Source organism: Eretmochelys imbricata, chromosome 1 (assembly GCF_965152235.1).
Source record: "Eretmochelys imbricata isolate rEreImb1 chromosome 1, rEreImb1.hap1, whole genome shotgun sequence".
In the NCBI taxonomy this organism is placed as follows: Eukaryota; Metazoa; Chordata; order Testudines; family Cheloniidae; genus Eretmochelys; species Eretmochelys imbricata.
The window spans coordinates 219,265,903-219,284,932 of NC_135572.1; the positions used below are offsets into that span (position 1 = coordinate 219,265,903).

General features: G+C 49.9%; 1 protein-coding gene across 1 annotated transcript in view; it reads left to right on the forward strand.

The window, feature by feature from the left end:
- LOC144268937 (antigen WC1.1-like) overlaps window positions 1-18,381 on the forward strand; it is a 59,096-nt gene extending 40,715 nt beyond the window's left edge. Inside the window, exons 6-17 of the mRNA XM_077824296.1 lie at window positions 1,384-1,701; window positions 1,781-2,095; window positions 4,543-4,857; window positions 5,427-5,489; window positions 5,576-5,890; window positions 6,321-6,356; window positions 6,725-6,862; window positions 9,966-10,061; window positions 12,917-13,000; window positions 16,248-16,337; window positions 17,269-17,412; window positions 18,254-18,381. Coding sequence (XP_077680422.1) covers window positions 1,384-1,701; window positions 1,781-2,095; window positions 4,543-4,857; window positions 5,427-5,489; window positions 5,576-5,890; window positions 6,321-6,356; window positions 6,725-6,862; window positions 9,966-10,061; window positions 12,917-13,000; window positions 16,248-16,337; window positions 17,269-17,412; window positions 18,254-18,381 — 2,042 coding nt within the window. The remainder of the gene's footprint in view (window positions 1-1,383; window positions 1,702-1,780; window positions 2,096-4,542; window positions 4,858-5,426; window positions 5,490-5,575; window positions 5,891-6,320; window positions 6,357-6,724; window positions 6,863-9,965; window positions 10,062-12,916; window positions 13,001-16,247; window positions 16,338-17,268; window positions 17,413-18,253) is intronic.
- The last annotated feature ends 649 nt before the right edge of the window (window positions 18,382-19,030 follow it).

Here is a 19,030-nt window from a genome sequence, read left to right on the forward strand (position 1 = left end):
CCCTGCAGCCCTGCCCTGCCTCTCCTAACTAGCTACCCAGCCCAGACCCTGGTTCTTGGCGGGAACTCCTCAGCACATGAAGATGCTGATTTCTCCCTACAATTGCTGGAAGGAGAATCCCTTCTAAGGAAAAGCACCTGGTCCCTTCCATACGAGCTCCATCCACCATGATACCATGTGGCCTTCCTGAGGGGCTGTGGTATCCAGTTATACCCATGAGCCTCCTCGGAAAACCCCAAATCTACTCTCTACCCTCATACTACACTGGCTGCATGCAGGCATTCTCCTGCCCAATCTTAGGGTGAACTCCTGGTTCCATTGAAATCAATGGAGGTTTTTGCATTGCCTTCAGTGGGGCCAGGATTTCACTCTTAGCCTTGAAATGTTATTTGGGTTCCAAGATCCTTGAGCTGTTTGGATCCAGTGCACACACACTGCACCCGTCAGGTTGCCATACTAGTACATACTGTGCTCAACACAGCCAGTGGGTGTGCCCTGCACTGACTCTGCTGTTGTCTTTTCACATTGTCCTGGCTCCACCTGTGCCTGACTCAGTAATTCCTAACTTACCACCTTGCTGTAGGACTCTCTGATTCTGAGACACACGCAAACATTGAGATTCACATCCGAAGGGAGTCACAATATCCACCAACAGAGAATGTCCTCTTCCCCTCACCCCCCGCCCCCACAACCTGCTTAGTGTGGTGTGAATTGATCAGCTGGAATCTTACCTTGGACTCAGAGATGACACCACACTTCAGGGGACAGCTCCAGTCAGAACCACCAGTGCCGGGAACCATCTAACACTAGGAGCTCCTGCACTGGACTCAGGGGAACCAAGAAAGTTGCCACCTTCTGCGTAAGGATCAGAGGGAACGAAGTAAATTCACCAACAATAACCTGTTCCTGACCATCATGAGCCCTGCTCTTCCATTGGCCAAACTCCCCCAAGGCAAACTTGCCTAAATCATTCACGACCCACCTGCTAAGTGCTTGTGCAGACACCGTTCACTTGCTTCCAGGCATTTAAGCCTGGATAAAGTGACTACAAATCTCAGCAGCCGTTCCACCACCACACAGAGAGACTATTTTCCCAATCAGTAATCTGCAGGAATTCCCTCGCTCACTCATTTAGAGCAGCTGCTAGCAAGCCCCGCTGTCGAGCTCAGAGTGTTACAATCCTTACAGCACCTTCTACTTATAGAGTCAAAAAATAAGTGTCTTCTGACAGAGGTGGTTCCCTTTAACTCTGTGACACACTCTGATCACTGGGTGATAACTTCTTATTGAGAAACAGTCCATAATTTCATGCACACTCTGTATTATTTCTAGTGTATAACAGAGAGTGTTATTCAATGTATTTCCCATCTCTCGTGAGCCCAGGTCTCTCTGAATCACTCAGACTGCTGAATGGAGAGAGCCGGTGCGATGGTAGAGTGGAGATTTCCCTCCGTGGTGTGTGGGGCAGAGTGCTGGATGACCAGTGGGACATGAATGATGCCAGCGTGGTGTGCAGGCAGCTCCAGTGCGGAGTTGCTGAGAAAGCTTGTAACCCCCCTAAATCTGAGCGAGGAACAGGCCCCGTGGGGCTGAAAAGTGTCCGATGTGGAGGAAATGAGACTCATCTGACTCTCTGTGACAACTCCACGTCTGAGACAGCCCAGGCAGGAATTGCTGAGGACGTCGGTGTCGTTTGCTCAGGTCATTCATTTCCCAATCTAACAAACATTTTCTGTTCAGTAGGAAAATACATATTAACAGCTGGGATCCATCTCTGCAGGGAGCTGGCGGATCAGACTGGTGAATGGGGCAGGTCGCTGTGCCGGGAGAGTGGAGATTTATTACAATGGCAGCTGGGGGACAGTCTGTGATGATTTCTGGGACCTACCGGACTCCAATGTTGTTTGCAAACAACTGGGATGCGGACGCGCCATCAATGCAACTGTCTCTGCTTATTACGGGGAAGGATCCGGGCAGATCTGGCTGGACAATGTGAACTGCTCTGGGAAGGAATCCGATCTCTGGGAGTGTCCTTCCGGAGGCTGGGGCCAGCACAACTGCAGACACAAAGAGGACGCGGGAGTTCTCTGCTCAGGTGTGGTTTGTGAATGCTCTTCTGAGCCTGGTTACCAGGCAATTTAATGGAGGGGGCAGATGTTTAAGGAGCTCGCTGAGAGTGATACTCTCCCCGACTGTCTCTGCCTCCTTTTCCCCAGTGTAATTACCTGCCAGGGTCACCATTAGAAAGTCCTCATCTCCCTCCCAGAGGTATCGGAGATATTGCAAGATTTCCCTAATGTTAGAAGGCTGCGTCTCAGGTGTCTGAAGGAGACTGTATCATGGAAAGCAGTGACTGAAAAGGATGTAGGGTCCTAGTGGAGAAATACCTGAACATGAGCTCCCAGTGCCATGTGTGGCAAAACAGGCTAATGCGAACCTTAGATGTTTGAACAGGGGAGTAGGAGTGGGGATTAAATTTTACTGTTGTATATGGCACTGGTGAGACAGATACTGGAATACTGTGTCCAGTTCTGATGCCCACAAAAATTGGAGAGGGAGCAGAGAAAAGCCACAAAAGTGATCTCATGGTTTGAATAAAAACCTTATGGTGAGAGATTTAAGATGCTGAATCTGTTCATCTTAACAGAAAGATCAAGAGGTAACTTGATTACAGGGCATAAGTTCCTTCACAAGGAGAACATACCACTTACTGAAGGATTCTTTAATCTAATGGAGAAAGACAGAACAAGAGTCGACAGCTGGAAGCTGTAACCAGACAAATTCACATCAGAAATAAGGCCCACCTTTTTCACGGTTAGGGTGATTAACCATCAGACCAAACTACCAGGGAAATGGTGCATTCTGCATCTCTTGTAGTCTTCCTGTCTAGACTGGATGCGTTTCTGGAAGCTAGGCTTATGTCAGACTCCATTTATTGGGATCTATGCAGGTGCTTTACAGAAGGTCAGACGGTTTGATCTCATCATCCCTGTCATGCTGTCTGGAGCGGCTCACAGCTCTGAGTGCCCACCTCCGGGCAGACTGTGAAAAACAAGCAACTCCCCGAACTGGTGCTTTGTTCTATAATTAGATTTCACCAAACCAGTAACAGATGTGAACTTCTGGGTCACTACATCAAGCCTACCATGGGGTCACAGACAGTCCTCTTAGACCAGTGGTCACCAACCGGTCGATTGTGACTGATGGTCGATCCTAGAGCATCTCCCACTCAATCACGATCTCCAGTGGCACAGCGCGGCTGCCGCTAAGATAGGCCCCCTGCCTGTCCCGGCCCCACACCACTCCTGGCAGTGGCCGGCTTGCCCCTGGAGGCAGGGGGACAGGGGTCTCCCTCCGTGCGCTGCTCCTGCCTGCAAGCACCGCCCCCCAGAGCTACCATTGGGCGAGAATGGGGAGCTGTGGCCAATGGGAGATGCAGGGGTGGTGCTTGCAAAGAGAGGCAGCGTGAGGAGCCACATGCTGCCTTCCGGCCCCACAAATAGGGGCTGCAGGGACGCGTTGGCCCCTTCTGGGAGCGATGTGGGGCTGGGGTAGGCAGGGAACCTGCCTTAATGGGTAGGCGGGGAACCTGCTACGCTGTGCCACCGACCGGGAGCCACCACAGGTAAGTGCTGCCTGCTGGGAGGCGGCACCCCGACCCCCAGCCCTGATTCCCCTCCCACAGCCAGCACCCCAAACCAGCCCTGAGCCTCCTCTCAGAACCAGCTCCCCATACCCCCTCCTGCAGCCCGATCCCCCTCTTACACCCAAGCCCCAGCCCTGACCCCCTTCCCAGAGCCATGACCCTGAACCCCTCCTGCACCCCAACCCCCTGCCCCAGCCTTGTGAAAGTGAGTGAGGGTGGGGGAGAGCAAGTAACTCGGTGGGGTCAAAGCGATGGGAGGAGGCCTTCTGCATGTATTGCTCCATGGGTGTGATAAGGCGATTAACCAATTGTGATAATCCTTGATGGCCCATCTGATTTTGATAGTCATTGGGGATGGATAGGGGCGATGATTCCCATGCCTGAGTTCACAAATTCAGAGCAAACATTTTCAGTTATAAAGCAACATTTACATATTTTCTTGGAGCACGGACCACAGACATTACAATTGAGATTAATGCCTGCAGCAACTAACAACCATTTCATAGACTCTAAACACAAAATACATTCTTACAAGATTAACACATGTTTTGAGCAAAACTAACATACATGTGACCTGGTCAGTTCTTAGCTAATGCCTGCAGCCTGGGCAAGAGCTGGCATCTGGCCTGCCAGGGTCAGAATCTTTTCGGGCGTCAATCTATTACAACCTGTATGTAGCTGCTGGTAAATGGTGGCCTTCCAGAGATGTCCACTGTATTTCTAATGGGCCTGTGGTGCCTAAAGGTGTCTCTGATTCTTGGAGTGATTCTCTCTGACACTTGCTCCTGCAGAATGATGCACAGAATTGTTAGCAATCAATGGGATTTCACTCTTCAGACCCCAGTTCATTTCAGAATCAGATGATTTAAAATCCCCTTTTGTGCATTTCCTTCTAGAGTTCACAGATCTGAGGCTGGTGAGCGACAGTGACTGTGCTGGGCGGCTGGAGGTTTTCTACAACGGGACGTGGGGCAGCGTTTGCTCCAATGCGATGTCTGGAGTCACTCCAACAATTGTCTGCAAACAGCTGAACTGTGGGGACGGAGGGCAGATTGCAAGAGACTTTGAATATGGAGCAGGTTCTGGTCCCACGTGGCTGGACCACATTGCATGCAGTGAGCAGCACGGTTCCCTCTGGCAGTGCCCGTCAGAGCCCTGGGATCCAAACTCATGTGATAACCGAGCAGAAGAGACCCATATTTCTTGCACTGGTAAATCTGAAACTACCTGCATGCGCGTGTGCACACACACGATCGCGATGTGTTTAATTAATTGAAGGGTTAGCATAGAACGTGTTGTTGTTGTTCACATCTCAGCGCAGTGTTTAAATTCTCAGCACAAGATACAAGCATATTTTCATGGTCTTTTATAGGAACAAGCATTTGTCTGATTAACAACAAACATGGAAGTTAATCAATTCATTATAATAGAGACCGGTGTTGGACACTGCGATAAGGTAGTCTGAGAGCCAAGAAAAGCCTCTCCCTAGAGACCGTCATGAAGCAGCTCTGTGGTTATTAATCCTTTTGGGATTAACGATCAGAGATGGGCCCAGGCTGTGCAGTTTGGGTCAAGACTGGAATCCCCCACAAGTCTGGGTGCATGTCGGCCTGTGTGTCTGAGTAACAGCTGAATAGCAAATTAATTAGGTATTAAATAACCCAAAGTTCACATTTCAGTTCATACAGTGCTGAAATTAGGGGGTTAAAATACAGATAAATTCTACTCCCACATCACACGCACAGCCCAGTGCATTGACCTCTGCACTTTCTCTCCATAGGAAGAAAAGCAAAACCACCTCAGACCCTGTTTGTCGAATGCCCGAACTCTACAAGCTGCACAGGTATCTCTGCTTCTCACTGTTTCCCTCTTGGTCCCGAAGGACTTTCCCAGCTGTCCCAGTAACACATACGTTTTCTGCATTTCCAGACCAGGAGAAGTTACGCATCGTGGGAGGAGAGGACAGATGCTCGGGGAGAGTGGAGGTTTGGTACCGTGGCTCCTGGGGAACGGTTTGTGATGACTCCTGGGACATGGTGGATGCTAACATTGTGTGTAAACAACTGGGCTGTGGATTTTCTCTATCTGCCCTGGGCGAGGCTGCATTCGGTGAGGGGACTGGTCCCATCTGGGTGGAGACGTTGAATTGCAGAGGGACAGAGTCATCTCTCTGGGACTGTCCTGCCAAGCCCTGGGGTGAGAGTAACTGTGGTCATAAGGAAGATGCTGCCGTGAATTGCTCAGGTGAGTGACAGGAGATGTTTCTGCTACATGCTGTAATTTTCAGGTAGGAGGATGGATCAACCCCCCCCCCCCCGCCTCTTTGGTCCCAGACCAGGCCCTCCCATCTCCTTTGTGCTGGAGCATCCTGGATCTTGTGCGATGGATCCTTTCTCGGGTCAGATTGGCTCAGACATCAGTCCACAAGCACCCTGCATCCATCACAGGCCCCACTGTGCTGGTTTGTTACTAGAGTCCTCATTGCTGCACAGAGCACAAGGGACTTGAGCCCTAAATCACTAACAAACAGGCCCTTTGCTGCTGTGAAGGACTTTGTGGTGGTGACAGCTGCACAGTGCCCCCAGGGACTCTCAGAGGTGAGGTTCCCCCAGGGAACAAACACGTCACCTCCCCCTTGCTCCAGACTCCAACTCTCCTCCCTTTCCCTTTGCAGGTCTGACAGAGAGGACAGATTCTCTGAGTACCCCAGGTAAAGCATCCCCCTCCTCCCATCAAGGGTTAAATTTCCCTGGGGCTGGGTCAAGGCAGAGGAGCTGCAAGCTGCAGCCTGAGGGAAGGAGCTCCTTTCCATGGCCTGTGACATCTGAGGACAAATGATACCCGGGTGGGAGCTGCAGGCCCTGCTGAGCAGGAGGATTCCTGTCTTTTGGCTCCAGCTGACAGGGCAGGGCCAATGATTTAAAGAGCAGCCTGTGAGCTGCCCCCATGGTGCACAGACTCTGTCCCAGCCCATTACCCTGCTGTCCTGGGCTGTGCAATGGGTGACTGGGGAGCTCCCTGGGGGCCCCTGACTCTCACAGGATAATCTCTCCCTGTCGCATGTTCATTTCCATCCAGCTCCCCCGCGCCGCCCTCCGACTGACAGTGGGAGAGTCACGGTGCCCGTGGTCGTCTGCATTATCTTGGGGGCCCTGCTCTGCCTGGTCTTAATCATCCTGGGGGCGCAGGTGCAAAGTGCCAGGGCACAGCTCAGAGGTGAGTCCTGATTGGTGTCACTGTGTGAAATGTTTCTGCAATAGCAGGGGGGCTGCAGGGTGTCAGGGTGAGGGGCGATACCAAGCTGGGTGGGGTGGCCGAGGGTGCCTAACTCCTCTCTCATTTAATATTTCATTAACTGTCTGGCAGTGGAACTCCCCAGCCATCAAATCTGGAGATGAGACTGGCTAGGGACGGTCACAGTTTCAGAAAAGCTGCACCTGTATCCCCCCACCTTCCGGTGATCCATTCCAGGAGTGCCCAGTCAGGCCTCGGGCCTCCAGACATCACCTGTCTCTGGGTAGAACCCCCCATCCCACCTCCTACTGACCGGGGGCTTTAAGGCTGCACAGCCCCCTGCCTTCCACTGTGATACACCCAGCAAACCAGTCTGCCTACAGGCCAGCCCCATGCTGTGCGTTGTCCACAAGGGCTATGAGCAGTGTATTGCCAGCTGTCACAAGTCACCACCCAGCTCTCTCTCAGCAGACTGCACCTTGTTAGTAGGATAAAAGCCTCGCAGAGAAAACATAAAAAGAAAAGGAGGACTTGTGGCACCTTAGAGACTAACAAATTTATTTGAGCATAAGCTTTCGCGGGCTACAGCTCACTTCATCAGATGCATGCAGTGGAAAATAAAGTGGGGAGATTTATATACACAGAGAACATGAAACAATGGGTGTTACCATACAGCACTGTAACAAGAGTGATCAGGTAAGGTGAGCTGTTACCAGCAGGAGAGTGGGGGCTGGGGAATCTTTTGTAGTGATAATCAAGGTGTGCCATTTCCAGCAGTTACTGTAAATGGCCCACTTGATTATCACTACAAAAGGTTCCCCCCACCCCACCCCCCCCGGCTCTATCTGATATGCCCACATATCTATTCAGGGGACACCATCACAGGCCTAATAACATCAGCCACACTATCAGAGGCTCATTCACCTGCACATCCACCAATGTGATATATGCCATCATGTGCCAGCAATGCCCCTCTGCCATGTACATTGGTCAAACTGGACAGTCTCTACGTAAAAGAATAAATGGACACAAATCAGACGTCAAGAATTATAACATTCATAAACCAGTCGGAGAACACTTCAATCTCTCTGGTCACGCGATTACAGACATGAAAGTTGTGATATTACAACAAAAAAACTTCAAATCCAGACTCCAGCGAGAAACTGTTGAATTGGAATTCATTTGCAAATTTGATACAATTAACTTAGGCTTGAATAGAGACTGGGAGTGGCTAAGTCATTATGCAAGGTAACCTATTTCCCCTTGTTTTTTCCGACCCCCCCCCCCCTCAGACATTCTTGTTAAACCCTGGATTTGTGCTGGAAATGGCCCAACTTGATTATCATACACATTGTAAGGAGAGTGATCACTTTAGATAAGCTATTACCAGCAGGAGAGTGGGGCGGGAGGAGGTATTTTTTCATGCTTTGTGTGTATATAAAAAGATCTTCTACACTTTCCACAGTATGCATCCAATGAAGTGAGCTGTAGCTCATGAAAGCTTATGCTCAAATAAATTGGTTAGTCTCTAAGGTGCCACAAGTACTCCTTTTCTTTTTGCGAATACAGACTAACACGGCTGCTACTCTGAAACCTCACCTTACCTGATCACTCTGGTTACAGTGCTGTATGGTAACACCCATTGTTTCATGTTCTCTGTGTATATAAATCTCCCCACTGTATTTTCCACTGCATGCATCCGATGAAGTGAGCTGTAGCTCACGAAAGCTTATGCTCAAATAAATCTGTTAGTCTCTAAGGTGCCACAAGTCCTTCTTTTCTTTTTGCGGATACAGACTAACAAGGCTGCTACTCTGAAACCTGTCACTATGAAAGAAAACATAGAAAACAATAAAAAATTCCTCCACACTTACTGAATGTATCAGAAATCATCTGCCTTCCTCATGGGCAGCCTGGGAGACAATGACTCTAATCGGATCTCATGCTTCAGGGCTTCAGCCAGTCGCCCGCGGGGGTCTGGAAGGAATTTGGGGAAGCCCCTATATTTGTTTTTCGTCTTGTTTTGTTTCTTGCCCTCCCCTGAAGCATGAGACATTAGCTACAGAGGGATATGTGACACTGGATGGGCTGGACCACCGCTCTGAGGTGGTATAGAGAAACCTCTTTCTAAGATGTCTCCCTGGTGTGTCTTTTCCACATACTCAGGGTCAAACCAATTGCCAGTTTTGAGGTCAGGAAGGAATTTTGCCACAGATCAGACTGGCAAAAAGGGACCTTGGGTTTTTTTTATCTTCCTCTAAAGCATGGAGCCTGCCAGGATTATCTAGGCATCCCTCACCTCGTCAGTTCCCTTCCATTGTAGGGACCTTGGGCATCGGTGGTACCTTAGTCCCCAGGGTTGTCCCTATGGGTGTGCGGGGCCTGGGGCAGAAGTGACAAATCCATCACTTTCGGGACCAACCTGTCAATTCCAGGACCGACTGCCCCAGCCAATCAGTCTGCCCGTGGGGGCCTCCAAAGCACGGGGTCCGGAGAGGTCACCCCGATTCGCTGTACCCAAGGGATGGCTCTGTTAGTCCCTTGTGTTTTCGACCTGTGGCACACAAGAGTTTATTCTCCTGAGGACTAAAATGCTTTAGTCTAAGTGCATCTTTGGGCTCAAACCTAGGGGTATCTGGGTGAATTGCAGTGGCCTGTGTTATACAAGAGGTCAGACTAGATGTTCTAATGGTCCTGTCTGGCCTTAAAGTCGATGAAAAAAAAAAGGTTATCACCATTTTGCAGATGAGTGTAAACACCAGCATGGGTGAAGAATTATTTAAGCTGCTCCAAAGGGGAATAACCAGGAATAATGGGATGAGATTGAAAAGGGAACAGTTAAGATGAATTTGAGGAAGCTTTCTGACAGTGGTCTACCCCTGGGAACCATCATCAAAGGGATGCTGTGGAGAGGGATGCTGTCCCTGTCACCTTGCTCATTTAAATCTAGCCTGGACACAGCAGTGGGAATGTGCTGTAGGGCTCAGGCTGACACTGGGCCCATGGGGGAGGGGCTGAATGAGCTAACAGTGTTTCCCAGCTCTGGTTTCTCTGACCCTGTGCAAACCCTGCCCTTTGTTTTAAGGCTCCAGAAGACCCTTGGATCCCTTCTCTGAGGCTGTGTACGAGGAGATTGATTATAACCTGTTGAGAGAGAAGCAGGAGATGTTCAGTCGCTCAGGTCTGTGGGTCTCACTCCTAACAGGGAGTAGCTATCTAATGCCCTTAGATGGCCTAATGTCCATCGGAGGCCCTGACCCAGAGTTAAATCACTGCAGCTTCAGCCCTGTGAGCTTGTCATTGGAGCTGGGCACAAGTCTCCATTATGAAATGTTTTGGTGAAAAATGCAGATTCAGAGACACCGAAACATTTCACAAATTCCTGTCGATTTCACCCAATTGTTCCAAGTGCACACAGAACAATTCATTTCATTTCAACACTTTCTAAAGAAAACATTTTGGTTTTTTTTCAATTTGATATTACTTTTCCATCAGAAATTTCCTTTAATTTTATCTATCTATCTATCTATCTATCTATCTAATCCATTTAAAAAACCCACATATCCAAAAGAACATCAAATGGTTTCATTCAACATGAAACCATTTTTTTTTTACTTTTGCATTCACCAAAATTTCCAAAAAAGTCATTTTTGGCTCAACCCAAAACATTTTTTATTGTATTATTATTATTGTTATTTTTACAGTTGCCAAAGAACCAAAACATCTGTTTTTTGCCAAGCTCTAGCGTCTGAGGTGAGACCAGCAGTTACTCATGTAGACTAGTGATGCCAGGAGTCCAGTTTTCAACCAGAACCCCCAGTCGAAGAGGGACCCTGGCGGCTCCAGTCAGCATCGCTGACCGGGCCGTTAAAAGTCCAGTCGGTGGCACAGTGGGGCTAAGGCAGGCTCCCTATCTACCCTGGCTCCGTGCAGCTCCCAGAAGTGTCTGGCATGTCCCTGCAGCCCCTAGGCGCAGAGGTGCCCATGGAAGCTCCGCACGCTGCCCCTGCCTCAAGCGCCAGCTCCACTGCTCCCATTGGCTGAGAACCACGGCCAATGGGAGCTGCAGGGGCAGTGCCTGCAGGCACGGGCAGCGCGCACCGCGCAGAGTCGCCTGGCTATGCCTCCGCCTAGGGTTAAGACCTTCAGGGAACAGCGCAGAGCCAGGGTAGGCAGGGAGCCTGCTTTAGCCGCCACTGTGTCGCTGACCAGGAGCCTACTGAGCTAAGTGCAGCCCAGCCGGATCCCACACCCCGAATCCCCTGTTCCAGTTCAGAACCCCCCTCCCACATCCTCACTCCCTCCCAGACCCTATACCCTCCACCCGCATCCCAACCTGCTGCCTAGGCTCTGAGCCCCCTCCTGCACACAAACTCCCTCCTGGAGCCTGCACCCTGCACCCCCTCCTGAATCTCAACCCTGCCACAGCCCTGATCATCCTCCTGCGCTCGAAAACCACCAGCCCGGAGCCCCCTCCTGCATCCCAAACCCCTCATCCCTGGCCCCACTCCAGAGCCCACACCCCCAGCCAGAGCGTGCACCCCCTCCCACAACCCACGGCCCTGCTCCAGCACTGACCCCAATCCTGCACTCCAAACCCCTTGGCCCCACCCCAAACCCGCACTCCCAGCTGGAGGCCTCACTACCTCCCATACCCCAACCCCCTCCCCCAGGTCAGAACCCCCTCCCACATCCAAACTCCCTCCCAGAGCCCGCATCCTGATCCCCCTCCTGCACCCCAACCCCCTTTCCCAGCCCTGAGCCCCCTCCCACACCCAAACTCCTTCCCAGAGCCCGCACACCAAACCCCCTCCCACACCCGAGCCCCTGCCCCATCCCTGAACCCTCTCCCAGAGCCCGCATCCTGCACCCCCCTGCACCCCAACCCCCTACCCCAGCCCAGAGTCCCCTCCTGTACCTCAAACCTCTCATCCCCCACCCTACCCCAGAGCCCCTCCCACATCCTGAAACCCTCATTTCTGACCCCACCCCAAAGCCCACACCCCCAGCTGGAGCCCTCACTCCCTCCCGCACCCCGACCCCTTGCCCCAGCCCAGTGAAAGTGAGTTGAGGGTGGGGAAGAGTGAACAAGAGAAGGAGGGGAGCTTGAGTGAGTGGGGGTCAGGGCCTCAGAAAAGGGGAAGATAGGGACAGGGCCCCTGGAAAGCGGTGGGGCAAACATGTTTTGTTTTGGCTCCCTTTCCACCATGCTCTACGAGCCTCAATTGTAAGGACAGTTAATGTCACTATGCCCGTCCTGCAGCCTTGGTGTGTAACCAGTGAAGGGTCAGGAAAGTGACTGTCTGAGGCCAGGCTAAACTATCATTTGAAAATTGCTCTGGAGCTTTGGGGCAGGGGATGTTCTGTATCCCCCTCCCACCACAGCCACTGGTCTGCTGGGTGGGATCCTTCCTGACCCCAGAGCAGAGAGATCAGCCCAGGAGAGCCTCATGGCTTTGAGTCCCGGCCCTTTTATCCTTTGTGCCCTTTTGTCTCCATGTCTGATGGGAACATCCTGCCCCAGGGCTGTGCTGTGGTGGGGCTCTGGGAACATGCTCAGTGCATCTCCCAGCACCACTTCCAAGATCATAGACTATGCTCTGAGAGTGAATCACAGACTCTGCTCTGGGCCTGTCTTGGCCTAATCTGGAAACACCATGGAGAGCTGATGAACTGATTCATGGGGGAGGTGGATATTTACCCTTAAGCAGGAGGAGTCCCCTCTGTGGCTGAGGTGGCCAGGACCATTGTGGAAATTCCCTGGACCAGCAGCCAGACATGTGCCCTTCGCTCACCCCAGGATATTTCAGGTCAGATTGTAGAATCCCTTCAGTCACATTTACCCCAGTAACATGGAGATTTCTCTTGGGAACGCTGTGTCAGCCAGTCACTGCTCAGAATCGCTGTGATTCAGCATCTTCTCTGGAAGGAGGAATAGACTGAGACTGGAAATCCCGCTCCAGGCCCCGGATGTGTTCCCAGTCCCACAGTTCTGCTGTTCTCACTGTGATGAATTTCTGGTTCTTGTCTCTCCAGTCTCCTATTCAGATGACTCAGTGACGAAGCTGCAGTATTACACCGGGGACAGTGAGGGGGAAAACGATCCTGGATCAGAACAAGGTAATGGGGAGGAGTAGACTTAGGCTGAGAGACCCAAATCTGGGCAGAGAACAGAATTTCTATGATGCTTGCCAGCCATTCCCCTTCCCCTCCTCCCCCCGCCCTCCGCCCCACGGTTCCCATTTTACACAGTCGGGTCTACTCCCATTGAACAGGATTTCTGTCAGAATCTCAGGATGGAAACATGTGACCATCTCCTGAGCACAAATCCCTCTGAGTGGCTCCCAGTGGCCTCCCCAGGTGAGGAGCTGGAGGAGACGGGGTCGTTTCCTTGGGTGTCAGGCATCAGTGCCCAGCAGGGCTCATCTTACACCCATAAAAGAGAGGGGAAGATTGTCCTGTGTTGTTATTACAGATGGGCTCAGACCAACTCACTGATCTGAACCCACCAGAACTTTGTGGGAGGTGGGATTTGCAGATCTGACCCCAGCTTCGTATCTCAGTTTTGCAGCTGGCACCTGTCACTATATCAAGCTGAAGTAAAACCCTGGTTGTGAACTTCCTGGCCTAGGCCCATCTCTAACTATAAATGGGGCGGCATTTCTAACCCAGCTGCTCTCAAGGGGGTCTATGAATTTGGGCCCTGTGGGAGTTTTGCCTGTGGCTGGGGGAGGAGACACTGAGCAAATGAGCCAGTTCTCCTGAGAAGCTGGAGCGCCGCTAAGCTGAGCCCTGGGCTGCCTGAGAGGCTAGTGGAGAGCAAGAGCTCACAAAGGATCAGGCCAGTCACCTCCCAGCGGGAGATTTAATTCCCACGCATAAATGCTGACTTTTGGGTTTCCAGGTGGGTGCTTTCAAAGAGGCGTGTGTTGGGGGGGGGGGGTGGGAGGGAGCACTCTGCCAGTCTTTGCGGGAGGCTCTTTTCAGCATGTTTAGACACTTCTTTCATATTCTAGTTATTGAATGTTTCTAGCATTAATATCTTTACTATTTTAATAATGATTCAGTTGTTATGAACTACACAATTTCTTTCGCATGAATTACAGTCTATTAAAATCATTGCAATCACCTACAAGCTGTCTTCACTAACATCCCAATCTTATTTACATCTAGTTCCCTGGTATTGTCTTGATGCATGTTAAGGACAGCTACATTCTTCAGTTGCATCTGTCCCATTGATGACTGAAAATAATTTTTAAGTCTTCTGAAGCTGGAGAATGAGTTCAGGATGATATAGGCACCGTGAGAAGGATTCTTATAAATTTGCAGTGCTCTGGAAACATAGTGCTTCCAGAGTACTGCAAATGACTCCACGATCTCTTTCTTGAGGGGTAACAGCTAATTCAAGCACCCTCATTTTGTGTGTATAGTTGGGATTATATTTTGCCATGTGCATGACTTTGCATTTAACATTGAATTTCATCTGCCATTTTGTTGCCAAGTCACCCAGTTTTGTAAAATCCCTTTGTAACTCTTTGCAGTCAGCTTGGATTTAACTATCTTGAGTAATTTTGTATCATCTGCAAAGTTTGCCACCTCACTGTTTACCCCTTTTTGCAGATTATTGATGAATATGTTGAACAGCACCGGTCCCAGTACAGACCCCTGGGGGACATCACTGTTTACTTCTCTCCATTTTGAAAATGGACCATTTATTCCTCCCCTTTGTTTCCTATCTTTTAACTGGAGTGCCTGGGAACGCTTTCAGGATCACCATCAAGCGGAGTGCCCCAGGGGTCGGTCCTGGGGCCGGTTTTGTTCAACATCTTTATTAATGATCTGGATGATGGGATGGATTGCACCCTCAGAAAGTTCGCAAATGAGACTAAACTGGGAAGAGAGGTAGATACACTGGAGGGTAGGGGTAGGATCCAGAGTGACATAGACAAATTGGAGGATTGGGCCAAAAGAAATCTGATGAGATTCAACAAGGACAAGTGCAGAGTCCTGCACTTAGGAAGGAAGAATCCCGTGCACTGCTACAGGCTGGGGACCGACTAGCTAAGCAGCAGCTCTGCAGAAAAGGACCTGGGGATTACAGTGAATGAGAAGCTGGATATGAGTCAGCAGTGTGGCCTTGTTGCCAAGAAGGCCAATGGCATATTGGGCTGCATTAGTAGGAATATTGCCAGCAGATTAAAGGAAGTGATTATTCCCCTCTATTCGGCACTGGTGAGGCCACACCTGGAATATTGCATCCAGTTTTGGTCCCCCCCTCTACAGAAGGGATGTGGACAAATTGGAGAGAGTCCAGTGGAGGGCAACGAAAATTATTAGGGGGCTGGGGCACATGACTTACGAGGAGAGGCTGAGGAAACTGGGCTTATTTAGTCAGCAGAAGAGAAGAGTGAGGGGGGATTTAATAGCAGCCTTCAACTACCTGAAGGGGGGTTCCAAAGAGGATGGAGCTCGGCTGTTCTCAATGGTGGCAGATGACAGAACAAGGAGCAATGGTCTCAAGTTGCAGTGGGGGAGGTCTAGGTTGGATATTAGGAAACACTATTTCACAAGGAGGGTGGTGAAGCACTGGAATGGGTTACCTAGGGAGGTGGTGGAATCTCCATCCTTAGAGGTTTTTAAGGCCCGGCTTGACAAAGCCCTGGCTGGGATGATTTAGTTGGTGTTAGTCCTGCTCTGAGCAGGGGATTGGATTAGATGACCCCCTGAGGTCTCTTCCAATCCTAATCTTCTATGACTCTATGATCTAATTATCTTTAATTAATTTAATTTAATTTAATGAGAAGCCTTTTGTTGTCTTCATCACCCTGCCTCTGTTTATAATCAAACTCCTTGCCCCAAGGGCAGAAGTTGTTACCAGCACAGAACTCATCACTTTCCACGCTCAGGCTCGGGCTCCTGGGTGCTGAGCAGCCACTATTTTTTTCCCATGGGTGCTTGAGCCCCGGAGCACCCACGGAGTCAGCGCCTATGTGCAGAGGGGAGGTTCCCCCTCCTCAGTGTAACAGGAAAATTCAAACCTGTCTGCAGAGATCATCTGGATTCACACAGGCCGGCTCTGGCCTGGCAGTGCCCGTGTTCCAACCTGTTATCTCAGCACAGGCCCATATCCTGCTCCCCTGGAAACACATGAAAGTGCTGCTGTTGGATTCTGCAGGGACAGGATTGGCCCCGAGTTATTTCTGGGACTCCTGTTTTACTGTAGTTCTCTGACTTGTGCCCTTCTCACCCTGGGCCCCTGCGACTTCCCCTCTCACGTGCCATGATACACAGCTCTAGTTAGAAGGGCTACTTGCACTGAAGAGATGCTGCTGGTGCCATGAGCTGAGTGTGGTGTTTGCTGTTCCAGAGAGAGCTTCCCCGGGCGGGTCTCAGTTGAATTATGATAACGTGGAGGAGCCTGCCTTGAACGACGTCCCCCAGACTCCAGACGGCCGAGGTGAGCAGTGAATCCGCCTCCTGGAAGCAACGTCACCGTGACGAAAAACTAACTGTATTTTCCAGTAGGGACAATAGTGGTTTGTTAAGAAAACCAGGAAGTTCACCCACCAGTATTGTGTATTGCCGTAATGCTGGGGGCACTGACCAGGTGCATTACAAGAGCTGTGAGGAGGCCCAGGGGTAGGGAAGTGTGATGTCCTAGGTCATGACAGAGGCCCATTGCAGGGATGGAAGGGGCATTTGTGACCCTCACTGCCATGAGCGCTAAGGTTACTCACTATTTGTAAAGACAACTCACCGAAGCAGAGATCTCTACAGTGCAGCAATGTTCCTTGCCAGCCTTTCCTGACATGTGTCTATTGCAGCTTATATACACCTGTGTGAGAAACGTTGTGACAGGGGGTGGGTGGGATATGGAGATTTTAAACCCAAGGGCCCACATCCCACCCTTATTTGCTGGCTCAGCACCCACTGGTGTCAGTAGGTTGGAGACTGATGGCAGTTTATGGGGTGAACTTTATGAGGAGAACACACTGAAAAGACATTATCTTTAAAATGTCAAGTTTAGGAAGCCGAGAACAAATTCTGGGCAATTCCAAGTCATTTAAATTTGTAATTATGATAATAACATGCCTTGTGGAGTAATCCCTCTGGACTAGATCCCAGTCACCTCTTTCAATAACTCCCCCTCTGCCTCGTCATCTGGGAGCTCTAGGATCCACTCAATCAGCAATTGAAATGTATCAAATCAGTGTGATATGTGAAATCCCCCAGTCGAAGGGTTCCAGGGGACTTCTCCTCTTCCCGTCCTGAGGGTGGAAGTGCTGAGAGATCCCCAGGGACCAGTGAGGCTGGTGCATCTGCAGCTTGTAGATTATTTCTATCTTCACTGTGAATATTCTCTTAATTACTTCACATCTTCACATTAGATGCCCCTGCCCTGCCTGGAGATGTCCCAGGGGATGGTTATGATGATGCCAGAGAAGTGTCTGACCCTGAAGGTGACACTGGCTTGGGGCAGAATAATGAGGAAGGCACTGAGGCGAGTGACAGGAATGGGGATTCACAAACAGGTGAGTTTGCACTTCACACTGTCTCTGCAGAGTGGGAGGGCTGGAAATGTGAGGTGCGCAGCAAGGGAACAAACCCGGCCAACCCAGTGACTGTGAGAAAAACTCTCCTTCTCTCTTCTTTTCATTCCCTCAAAGCAGAGGCTTCAGTGCCTGCAATGGTGACAGGAAAAGTGGGGTCCTTGCTGTATGATATTTCATGGTCAAACCAGCAAGATCCCTCAATCTCTAGGTTCAAATCCTTGTGTGCCTGCCACACCCTGGATTACTGGATTGCTACCAATTTACTGCGCTTGTATCTTTTGGGCAGAATCTTATAAACCAAAGTCCTGTTAATGCTGCGCAAATGTTAAAGAGCTTGTGACGCTTCCTGTAAAAATTGGGCATTTGCCCATTATCCTTGGCCAATATCTCCCCTCCCCTCCCCATTGTGTCATGAGCAGAGACACCACCAGCTACCCCAGAGGAGGTGCAGTGGTGATGAAATGTGCATTACTTCGTACTTGATAAGAATTATGTGTTCATGTTTGTTGTTAGGGCAGAGTGAATTATACAATGTCCTTAACTAAGAGCTCCTTGCTCGTAAGTGATTGGGTTTTGTACATGAAGTGACAGGTAAATACAGTTGTCACTTGGCACCTTTAAATGGTCAGGAAACCAAGGGTTTTACTTCCAGAATACGTACAGAGGTGATGGATTAAAACTTGTCATGGACCCAATCAGAAGAACGAAGAGGGAACATTTTCTAACCCATATTGCAGAGTGCGCTCCACCCTTGCAATGCAGCCAGACCTCGCTATAAAATGGATCCACTGACTGGATGTGTCTCCCTTGGTATTTTCAGGTTGGAATCTGCACTCACTAAGGAATGAAGGTGTATCTGGGATGGAGAAGGAAACCCCGTTCCTGCCTCCTGGAGACACAACTTATGATGATGTGGGACATGGTGACTCTGGGGGTTCAATATCGTAACAATTTGATTGGACAAAATAACCTTGTGATGATGGAAAAGCTTTGCCTTTTTCCTCTGAGAAGTGTTTCCTTTGGCCTGATGCCCAGAGACAGACCCTGCCTGGTAGATAGACAAAGCAGGTGTTTTTATAGAATTTGTGAGAAGTTGCAGGAAATTCAATGGCGAGTCGGAAAAAGTTCACAAATTTCCTCTGTATAAATTCCCACTGATTGGCCAGGATGGACTTTTCCTGCTTTTTTATCCCTGTAATTTCTTCAGCTTCATTTTGTGCCTTTTTCTTATTAAATCCTTTCTGAAAGTCTTCCCCATAGTGGAAGTTTTTCTTGCCAGATGAATTGTGCAGTTTGCAGTGTTCATGATGGGGAGAGGCTGAGATTGAACAAACCAAAAGATAAGGATGGGCCACCTCTGGGTATGGCTGGCTGTTTGATGGGAGGTGAGTTTACACTGAATGTTCTATCAGGCATGTGGTAAAAGTGAGAAACCAGCAAGAGAACATTCTGAGATGAGCAACAAGGTTGTTCCTAAACTGAATTCAGATTTGAAACTTTCATTGAATCCAAGGAGATAAATGGGAAATGTTCCTTGGATAATTCACACCTGAAATTAAACAAATGGTGAAAAGAATTCCCCATTAGCGATAAATAC